This window comes from Trachinotus anak, unplaced genomic scaffold (genome assembly GCF_046630095.1).
Source record: "Trachinotus anak isolate AG129_WGS33_773 ecotype Australia unplaced genomic scaffold, CSIRO_AGI_Tana_v1 ptg000011l, whole genome shotgun sequence".
Taxonomy (NCBI): Eukaryota; Metazoa; Chordata; class Actinopteri; order Carangiformes; family Carangidae; genus Trachinotus; species Trachinotus anak.
Genome location: NW_027273862.1, coordinates 22,226,690 through 22,254,652, shown reverse-complemented (window position 1 = coordinate 22,254,652; position 27,963 = coordinate 22,226,690). Strand labels below are relative to the sequence as shown.

Sequence of the window (27,963 nt, the reverse complement as noted above, 5' to 3'; positions counted from 1 at the left end):
CACCATCATACAATGCCTGACAGAAGTCTCACTGCACACTGTAAGAGGAAAACATTTTTAAAAAAATGCGCCAATCTCAAACACCATTTGTACCCACAGTGTGCCACTGAAATGTCTGTTTTACTGTGAGACCAATGATGCCATCATGTGGTACGTAAATGAATAACAAATAAAAACATGTTTTGATGATTTTCAGTGCACTTTATTTACAAAAAACATTTCAGTTAAGATGCCCATTTTCAGGTGAGAAATACATGTGTTATATATACCACTGATTTATCCCAAAGTGCACTTGGTGAGATTTCCACAAAGAGTGCTTCAGTACAAGTTAAGATGTGCCTCCATACATAGGTTACATTAAATATCTTATATCTTTAATGCACTATTGGGCGAAGATCAAAAGACAGCACAAGGATATAATGAACAGCAACACAAACATTAAAATAAAAGCAATAACTAACCACTAATAATTCCCATTATCACTTTATTTCATATATTAATCTAAATTTTCTCAGAAATAAATTAGCAGGAAAAAAGGACAAACTATGTATCTTATTTGATTGAAAATTAGCCATTATGAGTATTTTGCTTTTGTATCTAAAAATTGTAAGGATTTTACTTCATAGACAGAGTTTACAGTTTTACCAGCAATTACTGTAGGACACAAAAATCATGGCTTTGCTGCGTGGCTGATGTTACCACTGTGTTTTCATAGTTTATTCAGCTGCTCACTCTGTAATCTGTAGTACAGCAAGATGATCACATGGAGGGTGCACCAGTGTCTAAAATGTTATAAACAGAGTTTGGTTTTTACTTGACGGGCAGAAAAAAAGGAGTTTCCTGGACAGTGATTAAACCCAGTCCAGTCACATTTGGTTTTTATTCTTGTTTTTTCACAGCAAGCAACTGGCAATACAAAAGTATTGTACTCAGAAAGAGTCTTAACTGCGTAGAAAATATAAAAGCAACAAACTGGGGAAGCTGGTGACGTGAAACTGCAAGGTGTGGTATGTTTCTGAGAGAATCAGTTAAGGTCAATTGTCTTACACAGATGAATACTCACACTTGAGGTGGAAATAGCAGAGCTCACAGTAGGGCTTTGTGTTTCGGATTCGAACCTGGACTCCGGTCTCAGTTCCTCCGAGATGTCGGTGGCAGCCCACACACTGAGGAGGAGGAGGAGGGAGAAGTGAGAAAAGAATTGAGTATTATACAAGAGCAGTCCAGCTGACCTGTGATGTGGGCCTTTTGTGTCCAAATTACTTCACCAGATAGTCCGCCACCCAAGCACAGAACAACTGAGCTTTGTTTTGGCACAAAAACAAATATAATGTATAAATACTCTGTGAGTTGCTACAAGCGTCTGTAACTCACATGGAGCAGAGAGTAGCAGAGGTGAATTGACTTTTACATCTACATGCTAATGAACCTAGGTCACCTTCATCGGGGGGGGGGGGTTCTGCCAGTGAGATTTTCACAATAAGCATCTAAAAGCGAAGCAGGACAGTGGGTGGACATCCTCCACTCAACCAAAAATAGAGACAGGGAGAGACATAGCACACAGGACTACCACACCTGAACTGACCACCAGGGCAGATGCTGTGCACAGACTAGGAAACAGACTGGTTAGGAAAGACAGAAGCAAAGAAAGGTGTCGGAAATGCCCCTGCTAGCAGATGCCTAGGCAGCTGATGCGATTGTAATACAGACTGCAGATATCAGACTCCTGCTGACCTGATTAAAGGTAGGGTCACACTATTCTTCTGTCTGAATGAGATGACGTAATTAAAAAAGAGCACCAAGTGGAAAACATGAGGGAAATCTGGCTAGTTCATTTCTGTGGTCTACACCTCACACTGCCACTTTTCAGTATGCTCTAAAAATAAGTCTGACTGACTTGACTATTTGTTTTATGTCCACACATCTGATGTTTTTTTGTCTGCTGCCATTTTTCATCCCTTCAGTGGAGCAGGAGCTTGAGAGACAAATAAGTCTCTTCGTGATTTATTTGCCTTCTCCATTGTACCATGTCACGATTTGATTTTGTCAATACGCCAGCTTTTCTGCCTCAGCCAAGTACAAAAACGTTTTTATTTTTTTTGTGAACTCACAGACCAAATTTGAACAAAGGTAAACTCTTAGTTTGCGAGACTGACAGAGCTCATACAAAAAAAAAAAAACAAAAACAAAACAAAACAAAAAAAAAAAAAAAAAAAACAGGAACCGCTGCCATAGCAGGTGAAGAAGACGAAGTAAGTATTTACGGGGATTGGAGCTACTGTGACCACACCTTCACCGGGCCATGACCTCTCACCTGGAAACAGGCGAGGTGGAAGCAGAGACTAAGGGCCTCTATGACCATGGCTGCCCCACTACCCAGGACACGCTCACACACACAGCAGGTCCTCCTGCCACTGACCATCCTGGTGCAGCACATGTTAACAGTGTGAGGCCAAACATGTATGACAGCATATAGAAAATAACACACTACAACATGCACAAGAGAGATGGGCTCAGAGTTCACATGAACTGCGCACCTGCCGTGATGAGCTGCGGCCATGGAGACATTTCTCTGGGGTAATATTGCTCCAGTGCTGTAGCGGGAGGAGGAGTTCCTGCTCGGGGCGTAGTAACCTGCAGCGGCTGAGTGTGGACGAGGGTAACTGAATGTGGCTGTCGAGATTGGGGACTGACGCAAAGTATCCAGGTTGTCCAGAGACTCGTACCTGCAGAGAGGACGTCACGGTTCAGAAAACAGTCGTCAGAGAAACAGCCAGCAAAGGCGCAACTAAATTCAACTTGAAATCCACTTTGAATGAGGTACAAATACACAATCCACCTCTTCAGTGGAACCCCGACATAGACTGGCTCCTTGTGAAAGCTGCTGCTGCGCTGACGTATCCAGCTGTTGTCAGTCAGGAGCTGAGTCCTTTTCTTCATCTCCTCCAAAATCAGCTGCCGGTCTTGCTCAGCCTTAGACGCAGAGGGTCCTTTTCTTTTCCTCTGATCACCTGAACCGATCAAAGTTGGGTAGTTATCCAAGTGCATCGCCACAACAGAGGGGGATGTTATGACAGAGAAGGGAGACTGACCTCTTGTCTGTTTGTATGGGCCGGCTAATGCTGGGGTAGACAAGGACTTTCCCCTGAGGGACAGAGACAGACACAGTTCACAGGGTCTGAACTGAACTGTTTGCATGCTGAGGTTGGTTTCAAGGTGGCTCATGCTTTCACAAGAGGTAAGGGTAGTTGTATAAAATGCCCATCTAACAAAAACAGCCAATCATCTTACTTCGTGCTAAATATTAAGAACTATTGTAAAGCAGCAGGACCCAAGTCATACGGAGTGTTTGAAAAAAGGAAGAACCGAGCTAATCTTGTTCTGACCTGTGTGCAGGAGACAGCTGAGCAAAGCCACAAGACTCCGCAGCCCTGAGGTACAGCATGAATAGCATCAAGGCCCAGCAACAGCAGCAGGAAGTACAGCAGACCCAGCAACAGCAGCAGAAAAAAAACAAGTCATAACAAAAAAAAAAAAACTGCTAAATAAAATGTTACTACATACAACACTGTTACATTCAGAAAGGATGGAAAAGAACTGACAACGCTGGTGACATCAAAAGAAGAGGAGAAAAGGTCCATTTACCAGTCTCGTTCAGCAGTCTTTTCATTCTGCACTCCTTGTGCATTACTTTGAGGTTTTGCTCCTGCTTGTTTAAGCTCATCTCTGTCAGGGCTCTGCTCTTCCTCCCTGAATTTGTTTGACAATGCATTCACATGGAGCTGGGTGCTGGCAGGGCTCTCACCACCACTGGTCACCTGGAAGGTCTTCTGCTTCAAATATATGAAAGAAAAAAAAAAGCAGAACAAGAAATTACATTGTATAGAAACAATGTAAAGCAAAAGTAGCTCTCGAAGGGTTCCAGTGGGTTTCCTTAAAACTGTATTAAAGGAAAGCAAAAGGCAGAAACATGCATCTTATTAGCAGTAAAGATGAGGGTAGCAGGGTGTATTTGTTTCTGTTGGCTCAGTAATCACAGATGCATCTGAGTCACCAAATAAAATACAAACTCATACTTTAATTATGAACAATGTCAATGAAAACATTAAATTTTAGGATTTTGATAAGAATACTTTTCTGTGGTAACCTTATAGAGGAATATCTAATATAATTACTTTATATGATCACTCAGTTTTAACTAAACATGGTCTACAGCTTGGAAAAGGCACCAAAGACTACAAAACATTACCCCCTGACTTGCTGCACAGGACTCTTGCTGTGCCATCCGCCACTCTGCCTCCAGCCTCTCCTGATCCCGCTGGTACTGCTCCTGAAAAACCAAGTTACAAGCACACACAAGTGCAAACACACACACACACACACACACACACACACACACACACACACACAGGTATGTTACTTTAAATTTAAGATGAAGATTAAGAGTAACATTACCCTCCTTAGTGCTGAGTAATTCTGTGCTGGGAAAAGAGTCTTCACCTGTAGGAGGCGCTCCTGCTCTTCCTGCCACTTTTCCTGACGCCTTCGGTCCTCCTCACGGTCCCACGACCAGCTGGAGGAGGAGGGGCTGAGGGATGGCACCTGGAGCTGGTGACACGCAAACAGATCGCAGGCTTGAAGATGATCACCATGCACACGGATTCAACATAAACACACACACACACACAACTTGTGTTTGAACATGCATTAACCTATCCCATGAAGAAGTGGTATAGTAACTTACATCAGATATTGCAGATTCTGAACCTCCTGTGTGAGAAAGTAACAGGTCAGCAAAGAGAACACCATACAGAAGCTCCTAAAGATGATCATGTTGTGTTATATCAGAGGTCTCACACACACAAAAGCTGGGGACACATTAGAAGAGCTTGTCTTCTTGTGCGTCTTTGCCTGGTTTCACACTACATAATAAGTGACAGACAAGGCACTGCACACTTTACTTTATTAATCCTACTGATCCCTGACAAATCTTGTGTAGAGTCTTACTGTGCAGCACACAAAAATTTCGGTATACAGTCGTAGCAGTCAGAAATGGTGTCAACCTGACACCAGAGCAGGAGGTTAGCAGGTCACTTTACAGTTAACAGAATGTATACTGCCCTGCTAGAAGTCCTAGTGACTTTAATGTTGAATTAAACCAAAATACAACCATGCTGGACAAAATGAATGCAATTATGATTCAGCTATTTGCCAAGCTTTACCTGCAGGACTGGCTCAGATATCTAGTCCTAACTATCAAACATCAGGTGACTCACAAGTCTGTGAGAAGAGTTAAGATTAAATACACAAGATTATGTTTGCAAGCCACTGGATCAGCAAGTCTGTATGTTAATCTGCACACTAATCTAGTAATGTATCCCCAGCCTAAAGATGTTGCACACAAATACTAGAGAAAAAAAAAAAAAACATCAGCTGAGCAAAGTGTTAAGCGTGGCATGGTAAATAAAAAATGATATTCATACGCTGTCTGACAACACAAATCTCCTTTGTTGTGCATCGTCATCAGCAAACGAACAAACAACTGATTTTAGACTCTAGCAGATTACAGACACGGATACACACACACACACAGTGCAAAACATTTACCACACAAGTAAACCCATGAGCTGAATCCTGCAGAGCCTGAAGAGAGAAACCATTGTAGTAGGCCACGCAGCAGATTCATTAGCAACCAAAAAAGGACAGCATTACAAATCAGTCATTGTGCAAAAGAATGAGAAAGTTTCCAATTAAAAATTAAAACCCACTCACACAAAGGACATGGACTACTACAGTAAAAGAAGCATCTGTTGCACACCACACATGGCGCATTAGAGACAATATCAGTGCTGTCAGCTCTGTGGTTGTTAAGCAAAGCTATAATGGTATTTTGATGCAGAAATATAGTTTACACGCTGCTTCTTTTATAGCTATGGTTAGTTTATGGTTAGGCTGCTTTGAATTAAACACTATATAAGTACTAGACTTATGTTATTATGGTGGTAGTGAAGTAAAAGTTCTCATCTAATCACAGTGCATCATCTGATTTTCTTTTCGTTTGCAAAAAAAAAAAAAAAACCTACTATGCATTAACATATGCTATGATGAAGTGGTACGGAGGATAAAAATGAAAATGTGCATTTTTATTTGCTTTTAATGAATACTGAAACATTAACCAAGCCAAGCGCCAGACACCAAAGCTGTTGCACATGGAGCCGAAGCTCAAACTGGGAATTTTACCTTTCTGTTGGAAAAATTCTGCTCTCCTTTTCTGATTTTTCTTAATAATTTTATTATAATCTACATGAAGAGGAAGGACAAGATGAGAAATTAAATTGGCACATGCTGTATCTATATCTGAAGGATCATTCTCACAGGGGATGTGGTCATGTTCTAATTTGTCATGTCATTGTCACACAGACTTTATGGCTGCTGTTACCTTTACTTGTGGTTGTCCCGTGGCTGTCAGCAAGCCCTCCATCCATCACTTTACCTTGTATAACCTGGGCAGGTGAAAAAAAAAAAACACCAAGGTGAGCTCCACTAATTAAGCTGCACTATCGGAGGAAGAGCTTTGTGCATCCATTTTTGAATTAAAGTTACAAGTGGCTAAAACATTGCTCACGTTGTCTGTCAGCCCATTGAAGTTCGATGCTTTCGTGACTGCGGTTTCTGTAGAGGCAGTGCTGTTGGCATGGTGATCAGGACAACCTATCAGAATGGGCGCTGCAGCAGTCAGATTGATGGTCATCCTGCTCTGGCCTGGCTGGTTGTGATGACTCCCCTCGCCAGTGCTCCAGTCTAATGACAAGAACCAGCCATCAAAACTAAGGCCACACCGTAAACCAATGTGCGGGATGTCAGGGCTTAAATTATCACAAATAATTTCAGGAGATGGTGAAAGGCATTAACTGTCTTTTTTTTTTTTTTTGCCTCATTATCTTACCCTTGTTGCCATAGCGCCGAACGTCCATGGTCAGACTGCCCGTTTGCAGGGCAGATGTCATGGTATCCTTCCACTGGCTGTAGTTCATGCGTGCCACCGCAACTCCATCAACAGCCACAATCTCATCGTCCACACACAGCTGGCAAAGCTCTGCTGGACTGCCTGAGGAGGGAGGGAGGGAGGGAGGGAGGGTCAGGAATTAGGATGATAAAAAAATGATGAGAGCAAGGACAGCACAGCACAGCATAAAGAAGGAACCAGCTTCAGGAATGATTTCCTTAGAACAAACTGAGAAATAAGCCACAGTAACAATGAGGACAAGGCCGCTGCTCCAAGTCGAAGAGCAGGCCAGTAAGACAAAACTACACATCAGTGAGTAAGTGACACCTCTCACATCTAATGAAACATTTATGGTTGAGGTTTAAATCACTAGCTACATTTTGCATTTTTTTTTTTTTTTTTTTTTTTTTTTTTTAAATGCACAGACAGCATATGCACACATTCTGAAAGTGTGTATCACAATGTATCATTTCTTATGTACATCATCATCATAATCAGTTCGGATAATCAAGAAGATCTTATCATTTGTTCGGACATTTCACTCTCTCTGCATTAAAAAAACAAAAACAAAAAAAAACTACTTTTATCCTTTGATTCAGCTGCACGGTTGTTTGGCTCGACATATCGACACGCCAATATCATTCTTATATCTGTACCTTGAACTGTCAGGGTAGTGTGTTACTGTTTTAAGTGCAGGCTGTGGCAGCAGATTTCCTCTGAGAAGCAGAAAATATTATTGGAGCACAATGTAGCACTACCTTCTGTCACTGACTGGGCCCCGTTTCAGACTACAATGTTCAGTGACCTAATCTTCATGCTATTTCACCCTAACTATAATTTGTTATTCCTGTGACAAAATGTCAGTAGTCCAAAGTTAAATACAGCAAAAGCCTTACCGGGTTGAATGAACTTTACTCTCGCCCCAGTGGAGTCCCAGTGAGTTTGGAAACCGAAGTCTGGTCGACTGTTGGGTTTAAGGGCAAGGCTCACTCTCATGTCACTGTGATCCACCTGTAACACACACACACACACACACACACACACACACACACACACACACACACACACACACACACACACACACACACACACACACACACACACACACACACACACACACACACACACACCCACAGGTAAAGGTGACACCCTGTGATCCAATGTCCTGTGCTTCCAGGTGGAAATTAGAGCTACACAAATATAGTAAGGGATATCCTAAGTGTCCAGTTTTTTTTAAATCTACAATCTAGTGCAGCCATCACAGTAGCCCAGAAATAAAAGCCATCTTTCCGAAGTTTATAACGCTCAGGTTTTGTTTTGTTGTCAGGGATGTCAATTCATTCATGTTTGTAGCTTGTGGTGAAAGGTCAAACACAATCACTCAAAGTTCCAGTGTCCTAGAAAGTCATGTCAGTGAGCAAACAGGCACGATACCAGCAGCCTGAAACAAGCTCATCTAAATGGAGTACAATTGTTTTTAATGTTATCAACTACACTTGTTTTGTCCCTGCTATTATGAGCCTGAATGTCAAACACAGTCCTGATAGAAGGTTATTAGGCAAGTGTGGGTGAAGGAGACCGTGTCGGTGTAGAAATATCCAATTCATGAATTTTAACCACATTATCATACCAAGATTGACTTGCTATTCCCAAATATTAACTTTTGTTTGTCAAGTTGGCTTTTTTAATAGGAGAAATAATCGTAATTGTTACGTTACAAATATAAACTGGGCAATTTTGTCTTTCTTTTTGTCTTTCTCCTCTGCACGGCTCTCTGATCGTGACATCTCAGGAGGTGAAAACCAGGAGTGCTGCTCATTGATTTGTCTGAACTTCTTTACAATTAGCTTTTTGGATCAGTCACTTGTTTATTCATAATGAATATCAGCCTTCACTGACCAGTGTCTGACTACCATTATAAGTTAAATAGCTTATAAGTGCTTGGGAAAGTGATTATTTTTCTGTGCACTTGCTTGTGTTTTTCTATGATGGTTTCTGAGCGAGTGTCCCTGACCAATGAATGAATCCAATTTTATAATCCCTCATTATAAATACTACAGTTTGATCCAACAAAATTAAATTCTAGTTTCAAGGATGTTTACAGTTTTAGTGCATTACTATATACACACAGTACAAATGCTGAAAAACATCACAGTATACCTTTGTAGATGGCGGAGTCGAGCTTTTGCTGTGGTGGGACTGTAGACTTGAGTAAGGCTGCGGCAGTAGCTGGGTGTTGGTGTAGGGCTGATGGTGATAGCCATTGGTCTGGGAGGTCTTCTGGCTGGAGACACTGGCCCCTTTCCCAATCTCCACCTCTTCTGTACCATTCTGCCTTGCTTGGTTGGCTTTCTTCTGTCTGATTGAAGCCTGGTACTGACCCCTCAGATGGTTCGCTGCAGTTCTGGGCAAAGATTTGGTGGGTGGAGAATGCACTTCGGCTTTCTCACTTTTCAACAGCAGGCCCTGGTTATCATCTACCTGAAGTAGTAAAAAAACAAAAAAAAACCAAAAGTACAGACAAATTAGACTGCACCATTTACTCTGCAATATTGAAATGTGACTGTACTGGTGTAAGACAGTTGGTAAAGACTGTCTTTGACCACCAGGTGCACGTGAAAATAAAAATAAGCAAACCTTTAATGAGTTTACACTGTTCACAATGGTGCAGCAGCATCTATTATTAATGAGGAGGGCGATCCATGAAAGCAAAGGTAACACAAGCTCACTCACATATAGCACAAACATATATGAGCGCACATGCACGCACGCACGCACGCGCGCGCGCGCACACACACACACACACACACACACACACACACAGGAAACGCTCTCATTATATTAACAAGCGAGTCTATTTCACTGAATTAACAAGTCCCTATGCACCTTCCTGAGCACTAAACTTCTAGTACGCCTGAATTACACCCAGAAAACAATGAACTGTCCAGACTGTGTAAAACTAAATGGGGAGGTTGCAGGTCTTTTTTAAGAGCTCCTACACTTTAGGAAACACTGGAGAATATTTTCACTTGTCACTGAAGAAACACAGACCTATCTCTACTGTTTATCTCTGTCCTGACATCCATGTCCATCACCGTAATTATCAGCATTATAATGAAGATGCATTAGAAAGATTGTTCCAGCTTTATGTGAGGGCGGTAGTGAGGGAGGATAGCAGAAAAACAAAAGGTGGTTGTTATTACTGGATAAATGTTTTATGTATGCCTACTTGTATGCCAAGAAGGTACCATTGAAACAGTTACTTTTTAAAAGGAAAAAAAAACAGCAATATAATTGCCTATTTTCATTGTCTATTTTTCTTATTATCAACAAATCCCTTTAAAAGACCAATACACCTCCATTGTTCTAAAAAAAAAAAAAAAACACTATTTAAAACACCTCACCTGGGTGACAATTACAAAAATGTACAATAACACCAGACTTCTTGTAAGTCAATACCATGACAGGAAACATCACAAGGTAAAAAATAAAAAGTCATTTTTCCCACTTAAGGGTTTCTTACTGTGTGGAGACCTCTTTGTGAAACTCACATTGCACAGTCTCGGCAGTGAGAACCCTCTCGACTGCTTGGTTCCAAAGGGTCTGGCTGTGATTGCAGAGGAGAGACGGGATGAGCCCTCGGACCGCCGGTAACCGCGTGGAAGGCTGGCTGAGCCGGACCATGACCCAGTTCTAGACAAGTACTTGTAGACGCCTGCAGCCTGCTGGCCTCTACCTTGCTCCGCAGCTGGTTCCAGAGGTGTCGTCTGGCTCTCTTCGTGGGACTTGTGCTTTTGGTGGGAAAAGTCCTCCAGAACTTCAGCTGCTTTCTGATTAACGGCATCAGTGCAGAAAGTTGGAGCTTTTGGATCAACGAAGAATGGAGGTTCCTTGTGACTCGACAAAGATGCAGCAGGATCTCTGGTGCTGGTTGACTTCATGGTCTCGTTTGGCTGTATGGTTGTGACCAGAGTGGAGATTTGGTTTGTGAAAACATGTTCTGGCTGGGCCAGTTCAGGTGTGGGCTGGAAAAGAGCTGAGCTGCCCTGAGCTTTGACTTGGGTCTGGGAGCTGAAAGGGCAGTCCAGAGAAGGTGTGGTAACTCCTGCTCCATCTGAAGCCACGGAGGCAATGTGGGTCTCCTCTCCAAAGAAGTTCCCATCAGAGGCAGGCATGGCACCGACTGATGATCCCTGAAAAGAAGCAAGTCAGCACCGGCTACAGATCTGCCATGTAACAGTGTAAAATAAAACAAAGATACACCTTGCCTTGCACCACTGCACCTATATATGATTTTTTTTTTCCTGTTATCCTTCATGTTAACATTTTTACCACAATAATACTTAAAGAAAACACAGTGAGAGCCATTCATTAAGGTCAGAGAGGTGAAACAACAGAACTGTTACCTGGGTGTGGGCTGTGTTATGGGGGCTAAGCGTAGCCGCGGGGCTGAAAGGCGCCTCAGTGGCGTAGCTGCGGGCCAGCAGAGCTCGAGTATGCGGCCGGAGATCAGAGTTTGATGATTTAGATGGAGGAGAGGTGGAGTAAAGACGGGGGGCAGGGTTATGCCTGCGTGGTGACTGCTGGTCCCTGGGGAATTGGCATGTAAGGGAAGAGGAGCCAATGTAATGAAGGACGCAAAAAACACAGGGGGAGGATGTGTGTCATCTTACAGGAGTTCACTGTGGCTTTTCGTGCACACTTTGAATAAATACTTGGTAGCAACAGGGTTTGAAAGAGTTCAAGATTTTCCATGACATTGTTGGCAGGACTGTACCTCTTTAGCAGTCCGTCATTCTTCTCAAAGTTAGTCACAGCACCATTGGTCATCTGGTTAATGACATGCTCTCTGTCTTGCGACTTCCTGCGGAGGTCAGACTTTGTGCTCCTGCGACGGTTCTTCCACTTTGTCAAGTCCTGAAACAAAAATATAAACACGGTTTATTTGTGTGCATATGACCACAGTGTAATATCATTATCAATATTTCAAGGCTTAGAAGCACTTTCTTTTGATTGATCATACACTAAACTATATCTTTGTTCACACTGAAAGGAAATGTAGTTGATAAAATAATCTCAAATTCTTCTTTAATGTGACTGCCAGCTCTCACTACAGGGTCCATATTCAGTAGTTGTTCTGGAGCTTCTGATCATATCACTAAATCTTCCTCACTTTCAAAGAACAACCTTTATTTCAACACGGAAGAGTAGTGCTTAAACTGCAGAGAGAAACAAACAAAAAAAAAGTTTAACTACAACAACTGGGAAAACTCCATCTACTCAAAAGCTCCAGTAAAAACTACTAATTGTACCATGTAGTGAGACTGTTTAGTCAGTATTGAATTTTATTGACTTACATCCTGCCACTGAGCTTCACTGTCCTTGACAGTGACGCTGCTCCACCGTGCGTTTTTTTGATTCCACCCCCTTGCTGTGTTAGTGTCCTGGCCCACATCATAAATGGTATTCTCGTTAGGAAATTTACGCACAGGGTACATCATCGGGATGTCACTGAGTGATTTGCTCCTGGTTCAGACAGACAAAGAGACAGGGCATTGGAATGAATAATGGATATACAGAGCAAGGAAAGACTGTATTTACAGCGTTGCTGCTTTATGTTGCGTGAAAGTGTCATAGAACACCATGTAGCAGAAAAACCACAATGAACATGCCAACTAGTTTCTATATCTGCTCAATGCCAGCGCACGCACACACACACACACACACACACACACACAACAAAACAGTAATGACAACAGCTGCAACATGGCACATTCTGCATTCAAACAACAGAATTCTTACTCAAGTGTGAGCGGGAACGTAGCATGCAAGTCAAACACCACAGCAGCATAAACAGCAACAGATGTTGCTGTCTGGATAACAACAGACTCGACTTGTAACAAGTAATAGCACCGCTGTGGGCAACAGAGGATGTCACACATGCCATTCAAATAACTTACAGCAGCATTTAGTGGGTGGTATATCAAAACTATGACATTGTGTGACGGAAGGAACCAAGACTGTGATCAAAAACAATCCTGTCGTTTGTCATAAATTCCTCTGACAAGTTTCTGCCCAGAATATTAGCAGTGGGAGGTATACCAAGTACTCCATCTTCAGGAACAAGCAAGTTCTGTTGGCAGGATAATTTCTTTTGTAGCTTAGCTGAATACAAACCAAGGCAGACACAGATGAAGCAGCAACAAAGCAGCTATGATCAGAGCAGTCTCAGATAGCATTGCTCCAATTTTATACCCAAAACATTTAGACTTACCAAATCCAGCCAGGGTTGACCTGAACTGGTCTCTTAGGCCTGACCTGGTTTTGATATGCTCTACAAAAACCAAAGACACAGACATGAAAATGGATGACTGCCATTATGGAACTAAATATAAAGTTTGACAAATTACCAGTTACTGGCATAGTAACGATGGATGAGGGCCAGGAATGGCAAGGGGATGAACTTAAAAACATTATCTAGAGAAGAGGCATGCAGTTTACTTACAAAAGAGGCACTGCTATTTGACAGATACAGTACATATGGCTTCAGTACCACAGCTGTAAAACAAACCAACCATACACACAGAAGGTCTCGGCAAAAGGAATGTGTTTAATGCACAAATTCACATGTTGCACATTATTTTACCCCACTGCAACACACTTTATTATTCCACACCAAACCATATCATAGCACAGGTCAGAAACTGGAAAACAACAATGCTGGCACAAAAGGTGTTATAAATAGCATGAATCTATTATGACTATCAAAGTATGACACAGTGCATGAGTCATCTGTTTAGCCATTATGAGCTAATGAGTCACTCAGCGTGATGCTGTCAAAAAGTCCTCCCATCATCAGCGCTATAAAAAGGTGCCTGAGTAAATGCTAGATACACAACATGCAGTGCTTAGCACATTTAAATTGCCTGATAACTTCATCAAACATCTATTTGATAAACAGATCAAAATTTGCATCCTTGCATCACAATTATGTCGCTTTCTCTGATGCATTAGAGATTTGCAAATGTAAATATAACAGGTGCAGTTTTCCACTGTGGTACACGATGAGATAATGAGTACAGTCTGTGCAGTGTGTAACGTTAGTTGTATTTGGGCCTGTGTGTGCGTTAGCTATGGATCTTCAGGACAGGAGTGCATATTCAGGCCTGGAGGAGGGCTCTCAGTGACAGTTTCGAGGCTCTCCAGATGGGGCAGGGATGTTTTGCACAGTAGCAGATGTCACAAGCCAGGAAATTAAGTCAAGGTCAAACGCTTCCTCAGAAGAACCCAGAGCTTTATGGCTACAGTCAAAGAAAAGGAAGAGAACATGCATGAAATGAGTACAATATGATTAACAATAGAGGTAACAGGAAATGAAACAGACTAAAAAAAACAAACTTGCAAGAGCTTGTTGAGTTTGTAAGTATGTCATCTTTCAGTGTCAGTAGCACTAGCTAATCTCCTGTACCTAGCAAACTAGGATCCAGTTTGCTTGGTGTGGTGTAGTTAAGCTGGATTTATACACTAATGAAAAGTAATACAATAATTTAATGTTAAAGCCAAAAACAATAGACATGGAACCATGTCATCATGTCAAACAGCAGGTTATCTTAGCACCACACACAAAATGTTATATTTTATGTTTAAGTTTGATATTACATATTAATCAAAAGAATGAACTCAGACTCAAGCCTGTGAACTCAGCCATGTGATGTTATGCATCAACAGCTCTGGACAGCTCTCCCAACAGTACAAAACAGCAGTTTCAGCTTTGCGTTGTATTAGTTTTGAGAGAATCACACTTGCACTGTTAGCACTGCCTTGCATCATAGATCAGTAAAAGCGGCCAACAGACCTTAAGCCTTGCATCATACGATACCAGGGTCTTCTCTGGGAGCCAAGGTAGATTGTGCGCACACGACTCTCCTCTTCAGGTGTCCAGTACTGGGGCAAGAAGCGATCATAGTTGGGGTTGATAGATGTCTGACGAAGAGTCTGCTGCACTCGCCGGAAATATAAATCATCTAGGACTGGGTCTGCCTCAGTACAATCGTCCTCTGAGTCTTCCTCACAGAGAGCCTGCTGGAAAAGCTCTTCATCGAAGGCACACTCAGGAGGAGTCAAAGTGGGATGGGGTTGAGGGGAGACAGGGGCATCTTCAGTGCTGCAGCAGAGAGTGGTATACCCACAGCCGTGTTCAATCACAGCTGATGGCGATGATCACACAGGCATTGTTTTGGATAAAATAACAAAGTATCTCTGAAATTATCTCCAATGGCACAAAGCTGCTTCAAATTTTAAAAGGCAAAAGTGTGTGATGATTAATGCAAATACAGTTTTTGTGGATTTAAGGTTACAAAGGATTCTTCAAATGTTTAAGTGCAGTAGTGTAAAGTTGTTGCACTATATCAGGAACAGGGAAGATCGAAGCAGAGACCTTTATTTTGAAGGATGCAGGTTAGCATTTTTGATATATTTTCTTAGCTTCTATAAGTGTTGTTGATGTTGCCAGCATGTTCATTTAACATTGTCTACAGTAATATATGGGAGTCATGTTAGGGTTAGACACCTTGCTAAAAAGGAAAATGCTGTAGATTACTGCTAGAAGAGTTGCAAGTATTTTATTTTCTGAAATGTACTTGCTGTACTTCCAAAGGCTTTACTTTCCCTCCTCTTTGTTTCTGAACCTTTCTCAAAAAGGTACCCAGTCACTCTCTGCACTTTTGCTGTTTTTGGTTCTAAATGTGAATGTACTTTACTTAAAAACACACGTAATGTTCGAGTTTTAACATTCCAATTAAAGAAGCAATTATGTTTCATGCATAAATCAGCTATCTTCCCCACAGCAGTTTCTGCTGTTGAAGTGTGTCCTTTCTTTGAAAGAAAAAAAAAAAAAAAAAAAAAAAAAAAAAAAAAAAAAAAAAAGACGCAGAGTTAGACCCACTACAGAAGCAGTAGAGTAGTAGGTTGCATTGTTAAATACCAGCAGAGCACTGACATCAACAGTTTTTTTTTTTTAATTTTATTTATTTTTATACACACCAGCTCCATGCTGAATTGACTAGAAAAATGAGAACAAAGCTTACTGCCAACACCTTGGCCTGCCACATTAATATTGTAAACTGTTATCCACATCCACTTGCAAAAACTTAATGTTGTCGGGGACTTATCTGACCTGGGAGAGATGGTCTGTTCTGACAGTTATAATACCACTGCCATGTGGGCGCAGGGGGCTGCTGACCAAACTGTGGAGAGCTGCCACCAACTCTGGTGCTAGCCGAAACACAGTCCTCAGATTTGTTGCTATGGTGACTATAGGTTAACTGGATAAAGTCACTTGCAAAAAGTTACTTACTGAGGAGAGGCTATTTAGTCTTCAACAACGCAGAAAGAATTAATTAACAGTTCAGGGGTCTCAACATTACATTTAAAGATTGTTGTTAAACTACACATCCCCCCAAGCTCAAACATACTTCTTAAGAGTAATATTTCAAAATTAATAATAATTTATAATAAAAAAGAATAGGTTAGGAACTTATTCCTAACCTGTTTTTTATTATAAAAAAGGAACTTTAAATAACATTGACAACAAGAACAAGAAGCGCTTGTGTCACTCAGCCCAGACTGACAAAGTCACTGCTAATTCTAGCAGTAGAGAAATAAAACGAGGCTTAAACAGCATAAAAATATGAAAATAATTACCATGTTGTGTGAAAGCAATTTTGTCTATATAATGACTATATCCATTAATGCATGAATGGTCACACCGAGTTTACTGATATGGCCTAGGGCTGAGAGTGACAGAAAAAGTACTCAACTGTAAATTAGTATAAAATGTCTGAGAGCAGAGCAGAGCAGATGTAAACTGGTTTGACAAAAGGTGAAAATGAGCTTGAACAAAGCACAGCCTATGTCAGTAGCATACAACTATTGTCTGTATTTATGTGACTAAACTCAGGAATAAGTGTATCTTTTGTGGGTATGTGCAAGTTCCATGTTTTTAATTTCAATAATTATATGCACACATGTTCAAATTTACAATTAAAAAAAAAAAACATTTAATTAAAAAAACCACAATATTTATTACGGAACAGGATGTAAATAAAGGCCGCTATGGATGAGTGAGTTAGTAGCAGCATGTGAGCTCTCTGCTGTGTGTAAGGTAGAGTACAGTACAGTAGCTGCCACATTTGCAGTACCTGGCGAGCGGACTGGCGCAGCTGCTTCCATTCTCCTCCCGTCCTTGTCTTCTTCGTAGGAGTGGTGGTGGTATACAGCCTTTGTTTTGACGGACTGAGGGACGTGTGGTCTCCATCCTGAAGACTTGCTCAGCTTCTGCGTCACTTCCACAGCCTGGAGACGGCACAGACATATACAAAATGAACAACAGAAAAGATAAGTTTGAGAGGTAAAAAAAAAAAAAAAAAAGAATGGGAAACAAATGCTAAAATAAACTAAAAAGAAAACTGACAGGCAACAACACCTTATAATTCAAATAAAATGTCTAAACATCAGAGAATAACTAGGAACCTTTAGTGGACGACTGAGTACACACAGCAAAGTCTTCTAAGGAGATTCATGCCAAGTATTTTACCCTCTCCCATCACACCCACACACTTTTATCACCACAGTGTGGAACTTGCCACAATCCATCAGACATGCACTGAAACCAAGCGCAACATAGTACAGACAGATGACACAATGGTATAAGAGGATCGACAGCAACGAGATAGTTGATCTATTCAAAGTTAAATTATCTACCATAACATGGGATATTTCTGTTTTGGCATTTTTTTTCTTTGTGATTTGATAGCAGTGGGTAAGCATGAAATCACAAAGATGTACAAAGAGAGTTAGTCTGAAAAATAACAAGCCCCAAGAACAGAAGCTCAAAGTGCAAATGACAGGAAAGCTCAACATGAAAACAAAAAGGTGCCACTACTGGTGTTTGACTGAAAAAGTGATTTCTGTTCAGGGCACAAAGTCTGTGCCCAAATGCAAGATTAGTACTTAAAAGGGTGTGGTGTGCACCAACTGTTAACTAGGATGAGATTGTATGAAGAATGCACAAGTAAATGTACCTTCACTATTTGGGCGGAGGACCCTGGAGTCCAGAGACTCGACGCTGTCTGCAGAGTTCTCTCTCTTAAAGCTCGGTCTCATGCGCTGATGGTCCTCCCTCTCTGGGTACCAGCCCTCTCTGTCCCCGCTGTCCTTCACAAACACATTACTGCCCTCATCTAGAGCCTGGATTAAAAAGTCAGGGTTAATGTGGATACACAATTAAAAAAAAAAATTTAAAAAAGGACTACAAACTGTGTAAAAATCCTAGAAGAGCAGCTTACTTTGGACAAGGGTAACCCTAAAAGCCCTTCAAAGGCCTTGAAGTTAAGCTGCGGACCAGTGTAGAATGTGTCTAGGTGGGCCTTGCGGCCCAACCAGTAGATAGTGATCAGAACCTGAGAAAGAGCAAAGAATTGGGTTTACTGTACAATGAATTTGTTCCTGACCCTGATCTAACTTGTCCTCTCCATCTCTCAAGTCCAGACAACAGAGATTTCCGATGTAAAGTTATGTGTTTGCTTACACTGTCATCAGATTATGATCTAGGATTGGCAAATAAAATTGCATTTTCAACTGATGTAGTAAAAAAAAAAAAAAAATGTTAAAAAAAGAATAAAACTAGAACCCATGCTACAATGACCTCCCTTTCTGACAAGAAAACATACTGAACACAAGATCATTTTAACTGGCAGCCCATCCCTGTAACTCCAAGAAATGGCCATCAGCATGCCCTAATAAGACTCTTTTCCCCCCTCACTCCACAAGTGACAGTGAAGTGCTGCTGTTGTGTGACACTATCATTTTGCAGGTCCTCCCCTCTCATAGCAGATTGGACAGAGGTGCCAATCTGTGCCTATTGACGTTATGTTTTTCATTTTACAGGAAAAAGGACGGCATACTGTGAAAGTCCTAAGAGAAAATGCGGAGCAGCACTGCACTCAGAAAATGTTTCAAAGCTCATTTTCAAAAGACAAACAATAAGAAAACCAGATTTTAAAAAATATATAATGTGTGTACATTAGATTCTTGCATTAACATAACTAGTCTAATGCCACACTAACACCTCTGTAAGGATGTACTTAGGCAAAGTGGTGCTTTAAGATAAATGCTAACATCAGCATGCTAACAATGACAATGCTAACATGATGATGTCAAGCAGGTATAATGTTCATAATCTTAGTTTAGCGTGTAAGACCAATAACATACATAACAATAAGTACAGCAGAGACTGATGGGAATGTGGTTCTTTTTACTGGTATTTGGTACTTTGGTATTGGACAAATTACAATTGTGACCTGATGATGGTGCTAGCTGCTGAGTGAGAGGATCACTGAAGTGATTACATTCATCAGGGTGTGTACCAGAGTTCACTGCCAAGAAATTTCCACAAAGGTCAACCTCACTGTGGCACTAAAGGAAAAGTCAGGCGACGACCATATTTATTATGCTGAATTCTCTGGGACACATCAATGGCTGTTCCAAACCTTGTGTCAACCCATCCAGTAGCTGCTGATATTTCAGTCTGGACCAAGGTAGTGGACAGACCAGCATCACCATCCTTAGAGCCTTACCACTAGTACAGCCAAAAATGTTGTAAAATTTGTCTGTCAAAAACACATGTAGGGGGGGTTTGTGTCTCCGTTCTGTAACACAGCATATGATACAATTTCCCTACAATATCAATCACAAGAAATACTGTTGAGGTGAGGTGGTCTTTATAACACAGTTTAAATCACTAACTGTGTTACAGGCTACAACTGACACTCAGACACACACCTGTCAAACATAAGTAAATAAAGACAGCGAGGATAGGTCTGTGAAATAATAATTAGGGTTTTTTTTAATTTTTTTATTGCAGAAACCAAAGTGTTTTGGACACGATTTATTTCTCATTTGCCTTGAGGCGAGGGTTTTTTTTTTTTTTGACACATTGCCTGTCTCCCTGGCAGAGCTGTAGCTGTGTTGCAAAGGGAGATCCACAGCGCTATACGTGACATTATTTCTCCATTTGTATCTTTACAAAGTCATCATAGAGCAGTCAGCAGATTGAAAAAAAAATCCATGTAATGTCTAGAGATGATTTAAATGGCTAAATATTTGATGGTGCAGTGCAAGTTGAATGAAAAAGATGAGAATTCTGACTGGTGATTAACGCCTCTGTACGGATTCTCCCATTATGCTTGATCAGTCTCTGTAGCAGCTCCCTTACCAGTCCATCAGAGGCATTCACTGAATACAGAAATGATCTGAGTTCTAGCCATCAGTGTCATTGTAGAGGAGAAATATGATTCAATAAAGGGTTACTTCTTGATTCTGTTGGCTATTTAAGCCTGTTTGAGCCACTGAAGCTAAAAAATTCGAGTTTTCCCTCATATGTACAACTTATAGCTTATTTCAGCCTTAAGCACAGGGGCAAGATGTGTTCATTATTTTCTAATAGCTTGCCATTTACCTCATGCCAGGGAACTCATTACACTGTATGCAACACGTCATCATAGCTTAATACTATTTAATGGTGTTATTTGCCATATGTGATTATATAATGGCAAATTATTGAACCCTGTCAACAATGGCCCTAATTCACATCAATGTTTTGCAACTTTAAACTTTACAGTGTGAATAACTCAGCTTCAATTATATGTGTATTTGGTCAGAAACCTGGGTCAAACTGCGGCTTTCAATGGCTGCAAATTGACCCTAATTGGTTAATTCAAATAAAAATGCTACACCCAACTCAAAGAAAGAGTGCTCTGACAAGCAGCCTCATTACTGAGCCCAAGTTGTCAGCTATTGTGTGATTCAAATGAGGCTTCCCAGATAACCAAACAACCTCATGAGCTTTGGAACATGTAAAATACCAGCGGTGCACACAAGCGTGTATATGCACTGTATTCACATGTTCCACACACACAAACCACACACAGACTTATTGTAGTTGGGAGAGACACAGTTCAAGGCATAGTGACAGAACATAAGAGCATATTGTGGCACAGACTGTTTGAGGTGTAATGCCACATTACTCAGTCAGCTAAACTACTCCTTTGGCTATCATCACTCTGGTTCTGGATGAGTCTTGATGCTGTTGGGATGCTGGCATCAGCATCAGGAGCTGGAACCTGTGTGCTACAGCTACTGGTAATTGGATTGATAAATGAGATGTTGACTACATTTGGTTCATTCAGCGGCAGTGTTAGGGGTCCTTTACAAGGTGATGTGGAGTAGGACAGAGTTGCCTTTTAGGTTTAAAACTCATTTGGAAAGAGAGACCATCTGGAAAAACATGAATTATAGAAAATCAAAAAAAAATAAAATAAAATAACACAATTTGGGAGGTTGAGGAGAAGAATAAATTAGAGGTCATCCCGGTCAAACTTACATTTTTGAGCCTTCTGTTGCTTTCATCTCGCCTAAAATAAAAAGGAAAGACAGAAATAATCACGCTGCAATTCACAGTATGACCGCACACACAGCTACATCACCTTAAATGCAATGACTTGTACTCTAAAAAGATAGAGAGCTGTTGGGAAGCAAAAAAAATAATAATTGACTGACATTTCAAAACTTCTCATTTGCAATGCTCTACTAATCTGTTGCTTATCAGAATTTATAGAGAACAGGCTATCAACACATAGAGCAGCAGCTTGTCAGGCAAAGCTCTTATCTTCATGAATGTAAAGCAGCTACTGTATGAGACTCATGCACAAACTATAAACCTTTTTCAGTAGAGGCTCTGCAGTACAAATTTTAGTGTTATTAGTTCAATGCAGTTATTGGTGAAAATATATGTCTGATACTATGGATATGATTTCCAATGTATTAGACAAAACAGTCGTATGAGTTTTAGAATTAAAACCACTGATCTAAAGGCTTTAAGTGTTTTAAACACGTGCTTATACATTGATTACGGTAAGCAGTTTTATAGGAACACCATACTAATACTGCACAAGGCCTCAGATCTCAGTGGCATGGATCCCACAAGATGTTGTAAACTTTCTTTTGAGATTCTGGTCCATGTTGACTTGATTGCATCATATTGTTCCTGCAGATTTTTCAGCTTCACATTCATGCTTCCCATCTCCTGTTCTATCACATCCCAAAGGTGCTGTACTGGATTGAGATCTGGTGACTGAGGAGGCCACTGAAGTGCACTGAACTCCTTGTCATGTTCATGAAACCAGTTTGAAACAACTTTTGCTTTGCGACATGGTGCTTTATCACACTGGAAGTAGCCATTAGAAGAAGATGGTCAACTGTGGCCATAAAGAGAAGCACATGGTCAGCAACAATGCTCAATCAGGCTGTGATATTAAAAACATGATTGATAGGTATTAAGGGGTCCAAAGGGTCCATGGATTCATGTTGTTCTGACCCTTTAAATTCTGACCCTACCATCTGCTGCCTCTGCAGAAATTGAAATGTATTAGACCAGAGTAGGTTTTCTTCAACTTTCCACTCTTGGTGAGCTCGTGCTCACTGCAGCCTTAGATTTCTGTTCAGATCATGCACCACTGAGATCACATTGTTTTACCCCATTCGGACGTTCGATGTGAACATTAACTGAAGCTCCTGACTTGTATCCGTTTGATTTTATGCATTGCACTGTTGCCACATGATTGGCTGAATGGTAATTGCACGAATAGGCAGGTGTACCTAATAAAATGCTCAATGAGTGTACGTCACATGGCATGTTCCATAAGCAACCAGAAACTTTGAGTAACGGAGTGCTTTTCTGTGGTTATGAGCACATATGAACATACACCTGACATGACAGCACTTCGAGGACAGCAGTACCTCAGTGTTACACGAGTAGACAGGTCCTGCAGGTCTCCTGGATGAAACAGCTGTGACTCGTTCAGTCCCAGTTTCCCACAGGCTTTCAGGAATACATTCACATTATCCTGATGATTCAAATTAGAGAGACATTTAAAAATAAGTTAAATAAGTGTTGAGCAAACTGGCAAAGAATCAGAAGAGGTTGGTGATGATGATGATGTTGATGCTGTTTGGGATCAATTAATGCCGCCAACCGACCTTACACAGTTTAATATGGCACCTAAGAGCACCAACAATGAGTTTAAATACAACTCGTGTTCCAAAATGCTTTACCACGAGAACTGGGACCACTGTTATGATTATGGATTTACTGGTGATTATCCATTAGTCTTAATGATTAAAATACTTAGACAGTTTAGTAAAAGAAAGAAAAACCAATCTGCTCTGGTACTGGTTAAATGTAATGTTAAGGTTGTAATGAATGTCAGTTCCTAGATTGTTATTTTCATTATTAATTTGATTAAATACAGATTTTTTTAATATAGTAATTTCTTCAACTTTTTAACATGCCTGTGTTTATAGCATTCAATACAAAAAGGTAACAGATCTTCTCAATGGCTAAAATGACAAATATCGGCAGCAGATTTCATCAGTTTTAGCATTAAAACATTAATTGTGGGAGCTGACTGAACTTGTTGTGTGGAAACATTAAACTTACTCTGCTAGCCACTACCTATAACATCAGGCTAAGTTAAAGACAGTTACTAGAGTGGGTAAGATACCAGTCTGCTCTCCCTAGCTCTGTTGGCAGGTAACATGAACAATTAGAGACTCTCTCATCCACTGCAGCAGTAGTCAAAATCTTCATAAATCAATACAGACACACCTATGTTACATGCCAGCAGTAATGTAAAGGGACATTTAATTTGCAGTCAACAGGTTAAAAATGCAAGGCCACCAGTAGTGTCCCTCAGGCTGACAAAGTAACTACATATGCATCTCACTCCCCACCACCATCACCACAACTCCAGCAGCTGTGCTGCTGGGCTCTGCCTATTTACTGGTCCCTGATGGATGGTTGCAATTGATCTTTCCGTGCTCTTGCTTTGGGCAGTTTTGGCAATTATACTTGTATGAAGCCATCGGAACATAGCCAGAAGGAAAAACACAAATCTGCATTTGCATTTATGCCAAGTTAAAAAAAAAAAAAGGACATTTTCAGCAGTTGGTTTGTCACACTGACATGCAAGTTTCAAGATCATTCAGATTGTGGCAACACCGTCTCTCGGTGCTCTTAACAGGAAACCACACAATGTGTCAAAACTTCCTGGCTAACAGGTGTCTTCTTATTTTCTTTTCTGTTTGTATTATATCCACACATTTTAAATGCACTACTTGAATCTGGTAATTATATTGCAATTGTCTACAGGACTCAAATATTTACAGAAGTCTTCATCATTGTTTGTCTGTTACACAGACACAGACACGCACACACACACACAAACAGAGACCACATGTGGTAACAACTGTAACACTCACCAGGCCAGCAATGGGAGTAGAAAGCCTGTTTAGTCTCTTAATGATGCCAGGTTTCAACTGGTTGATCAGGCTGTAAGTAAAAACAATAAATTAGCACAGTGCTGCGGATATTTGAGAACCAACATAGTATCACCAGAGTCCCATTCCACAAGGGAAGCTAAACAGATATTAATAATCCTGACTACCTTCCAATGAAGAAATGACATTATAAAAAGATATGCAACAACAAGAAAAATATAAACCAGATTGACATCTCTGATGGTCATCTCTGATGGTCTATATTACATGTAATTCAATTCTTGGAATATGCCTTTATAGGCACATTTAGGGATACTGATCAATTTCCAGAGTGCAGCTTTGGATATTACTATTTTTTAAAGTTAGCTGCTGCAGAAGCTAAACTGGCAAATTAGCCTAGCTATACTCTAACCATAGTTATGCATTGTACTTATCCTGAATGTAATTCTCTGAAATAAAAGTGTAACTCTAAAGTCTTAAAACACATCCAAGTTAGAGCATCATTACTCACTCGCAAAGCAGGACTCCATTCTCCAAAGCAGCACGGAAATCATTGCAACTGAACAATTTTCCAGTCACCTCCTTTAAAAAAAAAAAAAAAAAAAAAAAAAAAAAAAAAAAAGTAAGACACTTTATCCATTGCTTTCTGGCAACATATATGCAGATATTGGTGTGTGTTTTTTATATATATATATATATATAACAAAAATGAGCTGATAAGTAAAGAGAAATATCAAATATATGTTTGAGGAAATTTAGAAACAATGCCACCCCTACAGAGTTTGTCCACCAGTGAGCATTAACAAACTCTTATTTTTCAAACACAAAATAACCCTCTCAGTACATGACACAACAATTTAAGGGAACAATAACAATGAAAATGAGATTTAAACCAACACGGTTCAAGAACTGCAGTGTTGCTGAAACAGTGTTCAAAGTATTTTCATCAAACTGTTTGGTTCAATTGTTGAAGACTGAGTTGGTCCATTATGCACTCCTAATAATATACACATGAAGCTGTTCAGCGACAGGAAAAAAAAATAAAAAAGAAACACACCACTATGACACAAACCGGGAAAACAAGGTCCTGGTTGAAATGAATTCAAATAATCCTTTAAAATGCATGTAGACAAGCATTTACAGAAACATTCAAAAGATGTTTTTGGTCAAAACAACATAACCTAAATGCTTTTACATAGAAAGGCAAGAGGGCTTTGTAATGAGGACATAAAAATGGGGCTATTAAGGCTCAGCTCCATAACTAACAGGGGGCCCCAAAAGACTATTCTTCTCACTAATTAGTCCCCCCAGGAATCCACAATCACAATTCATTTTTGGTAGAACTGGGCAGTAGGCATGGAACGGATGCTTCTCAGTGGAATCAGACAAACGTTAGCACAAAGGTAGCGGATTAACACAATAAAAACACTATGTGGTCAAGATATTGTCTGTTCAACAGCATCAAAATTTAAATGGTCATTTCAATAAACACTTGCCGCTAAGAAACAACTGATTCAACAGATTTCAACAACATGTTCTCAAGTGTGACCTGCAAACTTCTCTGGACAGCTTCATGTGTTACAGAAACTGAAAAGCTGAAAGCGCCAAACAAGGCAACATTACTGACTCTGTTCTGATTCACTTCTAGCATCTAGAATAATGTAGAACCTAGAACTTCAACGATTACTCGATTAATTGGTTCATCTACTGAGTAATCATTTTACTCTTTTTATATTGAGAAAAAAAAGGAAATTTTTGATTGAGGAAAGACTAAGCAGCTTGATTGCAGGGAATTATTAGTAGTAGTAGCCCTGGTTTAAGAAAAATTACAATACATTTAAGAGAGAATTTTGTGTCGTAAAGGTGATGATGGGCACTGACTGTGCTGCTCCTGTTTCTCCACAAACTAAAACGGGCTGTTTACATAATGCAGAAGAGGCCAATCCATTCTCATTTCTTCTCGGGTCCACTAGGCACTGAGCAAACATTTGTGTAATCGCTGTGGGTACTGTGCTATAATGATAAACAGCAACAATTCCTGGACACTTGAATATATGTGTGAGCCTATTATCCTCGAATCTGTAACACTGGATACTGGTGATAACACACTGCCATTGTGGTTTGGCACGAGGAAGAGTTTATGACACCATTTAGCATTTCCTTAAAAAGCAGCATGCCTTGCTTACCTCCTGTCTCTCTCTCTCACTCACACACACACACACACACACACACACACACACACACACACACACACACACACACACACACAAAATCACAATCACTGTTCATCCATCCTTTCATCTGTCAGTGCAAGAAAATAGACAGGGTAAAACTGGCGTACTGCCAAGAGAGCTGCGGACAGAATTCTCATAATGATCCACTCAGACACAATTGACATTAATGGTTCCATTTAGAGTTGGTCAACATTCAGTGCTGGCAGTCCGCAAGTTGTATTCATCGGTTATGATTTAAGGATTATAACTTCTGCGGGGTTTGGACAGGATGATCCTACAACAACCTAGAAAATGCACTGCCGTGAAACCACATCCTCCACGGTGCATGCATCACTCACCCCGTCTGTCTGTCACATGACCACAGTTAAGTGTGCAAAAAAGCTACTACTGACTAATCAAAACAATCACATCTCACTGAGGAACAAACAACACCATGTTAGGCACACCGTTTGCTATTCTCAAGTTCTTTTTCGGACATTACCCAATTATCTGCCTTCCTTCCATGTGCATTTCCCTATGACGCTCTGTGGGCCATTAGTTTTATCTGGACTCACATAGAGCTCTCTGTGTCAGGAGGCAAGAGCTTACCTGAGGTCTTATCAGCGCCTATTTTGCATTTGAACTTGAAGATAAGTCTGCAAAGGCGCCTCAGTTTGAGGTCATGGGTGCCATTTAAAATATGCATCATCACTTTATAGTGATGATACAGCGGCTGCAATGAAATGACTGCCACAGACTAATATAAAACATTTCCTGTACTGGACACATTTTCTGTTTTGTTTGCACAGGATTAGTGAAGAGACGCACAAATAAATGCACGAATAAAACGGGGGGGGGGGGGGGGGGGGGGTCAGGATGAACCATGTACCTCGATCCAGCGTTGAGCCTCGTTGAATGCGTCTGCACAGCTGACACTGGTCTGCTGGCGCCACTCCATCTTTAATCTTGTAAACCAGCAAAAGGCAGAAACAGCAGTGGAAGGGCAAGAGCGCACAGCAACATTTGGTTAAACTAATTGATTATGGAGCACAGCAGGTGCCACCACGCCATAAAACCTCCAGCAAGCTCATCAAATACCTCCAATTTATGTCAACAAACATGAGGCAAATCCTTGCGATTTGATTTTTTTTTTTTTTCTTTTTCTTTTTAAAGATCTATGTTTCAAACAAGTGGCCCTGAGGCAGGTTGCGGACTCACCTTGTGCTGCGTGCGGCTGCTCACCGGTGAAAGGTCTCCGCTAATTGACTTCCAGGTTATAACAGCACTTGTGCCGCCGATCTTCCATCACTGACAGGTTTCCGTTTATTGGGCAAAGCGGAGAGGAAAGGT

General features: G+C 40.7%; 1 protein-coding gene across 9 annotated transcripts; it reads right to left on the bottom strand.

Annotated features, from left to right (window-relative positions):
* Window positions 1-180: 180 nt before the first annotated feature.
* LOC139628012 (LIM domain only protein 7-like) lies at window positions 181-27,963 on the bottom strand. Of its 9 annotated transcripts, none has more exons than XM_071489306.1 (31): window positions 27,832-27,963; window positions 27,503-27,578; window positions 24,912-24,982; window positions 24,383-24,452; window positions 22,862-22,968; window positions 21,447-21,477; window positions 18,352-18,465; window positions 18,088-18,253; window positions 17,206-17,359; window positions 13,281-13,340; window positions 12,364-12,532; window positions 11,784-11,923; window positions 11,413-11,596; window positions 10,558-11,199; window positions 9,167-9,487; window positions 7,903-8,017; window positions 6,947-7,108; window positions 6,626-6,801; window positions 6,440-6,503; window positions 6,241-6,300; window positions 4,745-4,770; window positions 4,501-4,608; window positions 4,250-4,330; window positions 3,646-3,833; window positions 3,387-3,431; window positions 3,093-3,145; window positions 2,840-3,011; window positions 2,538-2,726; window positions 2,315-2,423; window positions 1,064-1,166; window positions 181-782 (listed from the first exon to the last, which is right to left on the bottom strand). In XM_071489306.1, the coding sequence occupies exons 2-31, from the start codon at window positions 27,569-27,571 to the stop codon at window positions 760-762; spliced, it is 3,972 nt and encodes a 1,323-aa protein (XP_071345407.1). In that variant the 5' UTR covers window positions 27,572-27,578; window positions 27,832-27,963; the 3' UTR covers window positions 181-759. The 9 variants fall into 9 exon arrangements, with proteins under 9 accessions (XP_071345407.1, XP_071345408.1, XP_071345409.1 ...); XM_071489307.1 differs by having other exon boundaries at window positions 3,646-3,830; XM_071489308.1 differs by lacking the exon at window positions 3,387-3,431.

Coding starts and splice junctions, on each gene's coding strand:
- LOC139628012 (XM_071489306.1), bottom strand. CDS start 27,571: ATGGAGTGGCGCCAGCAGACCAGTGTCAGCTGTGCAGACGCATTCAAC. Junction 24,983..27,502: donor AGGCTCAACGCTGGATCGAG/GTACATGGTTCA, acceptor TTTTTTTTAAAG/GAGGTGACTGGAAAATTGTT. Junction 8,018..9,166: donor CGACTCCGCCATCTACAAAG/GTATACTGTGAT, acceptor TGTGTGTTACAG/GTGGATCACAGTGACATGAG.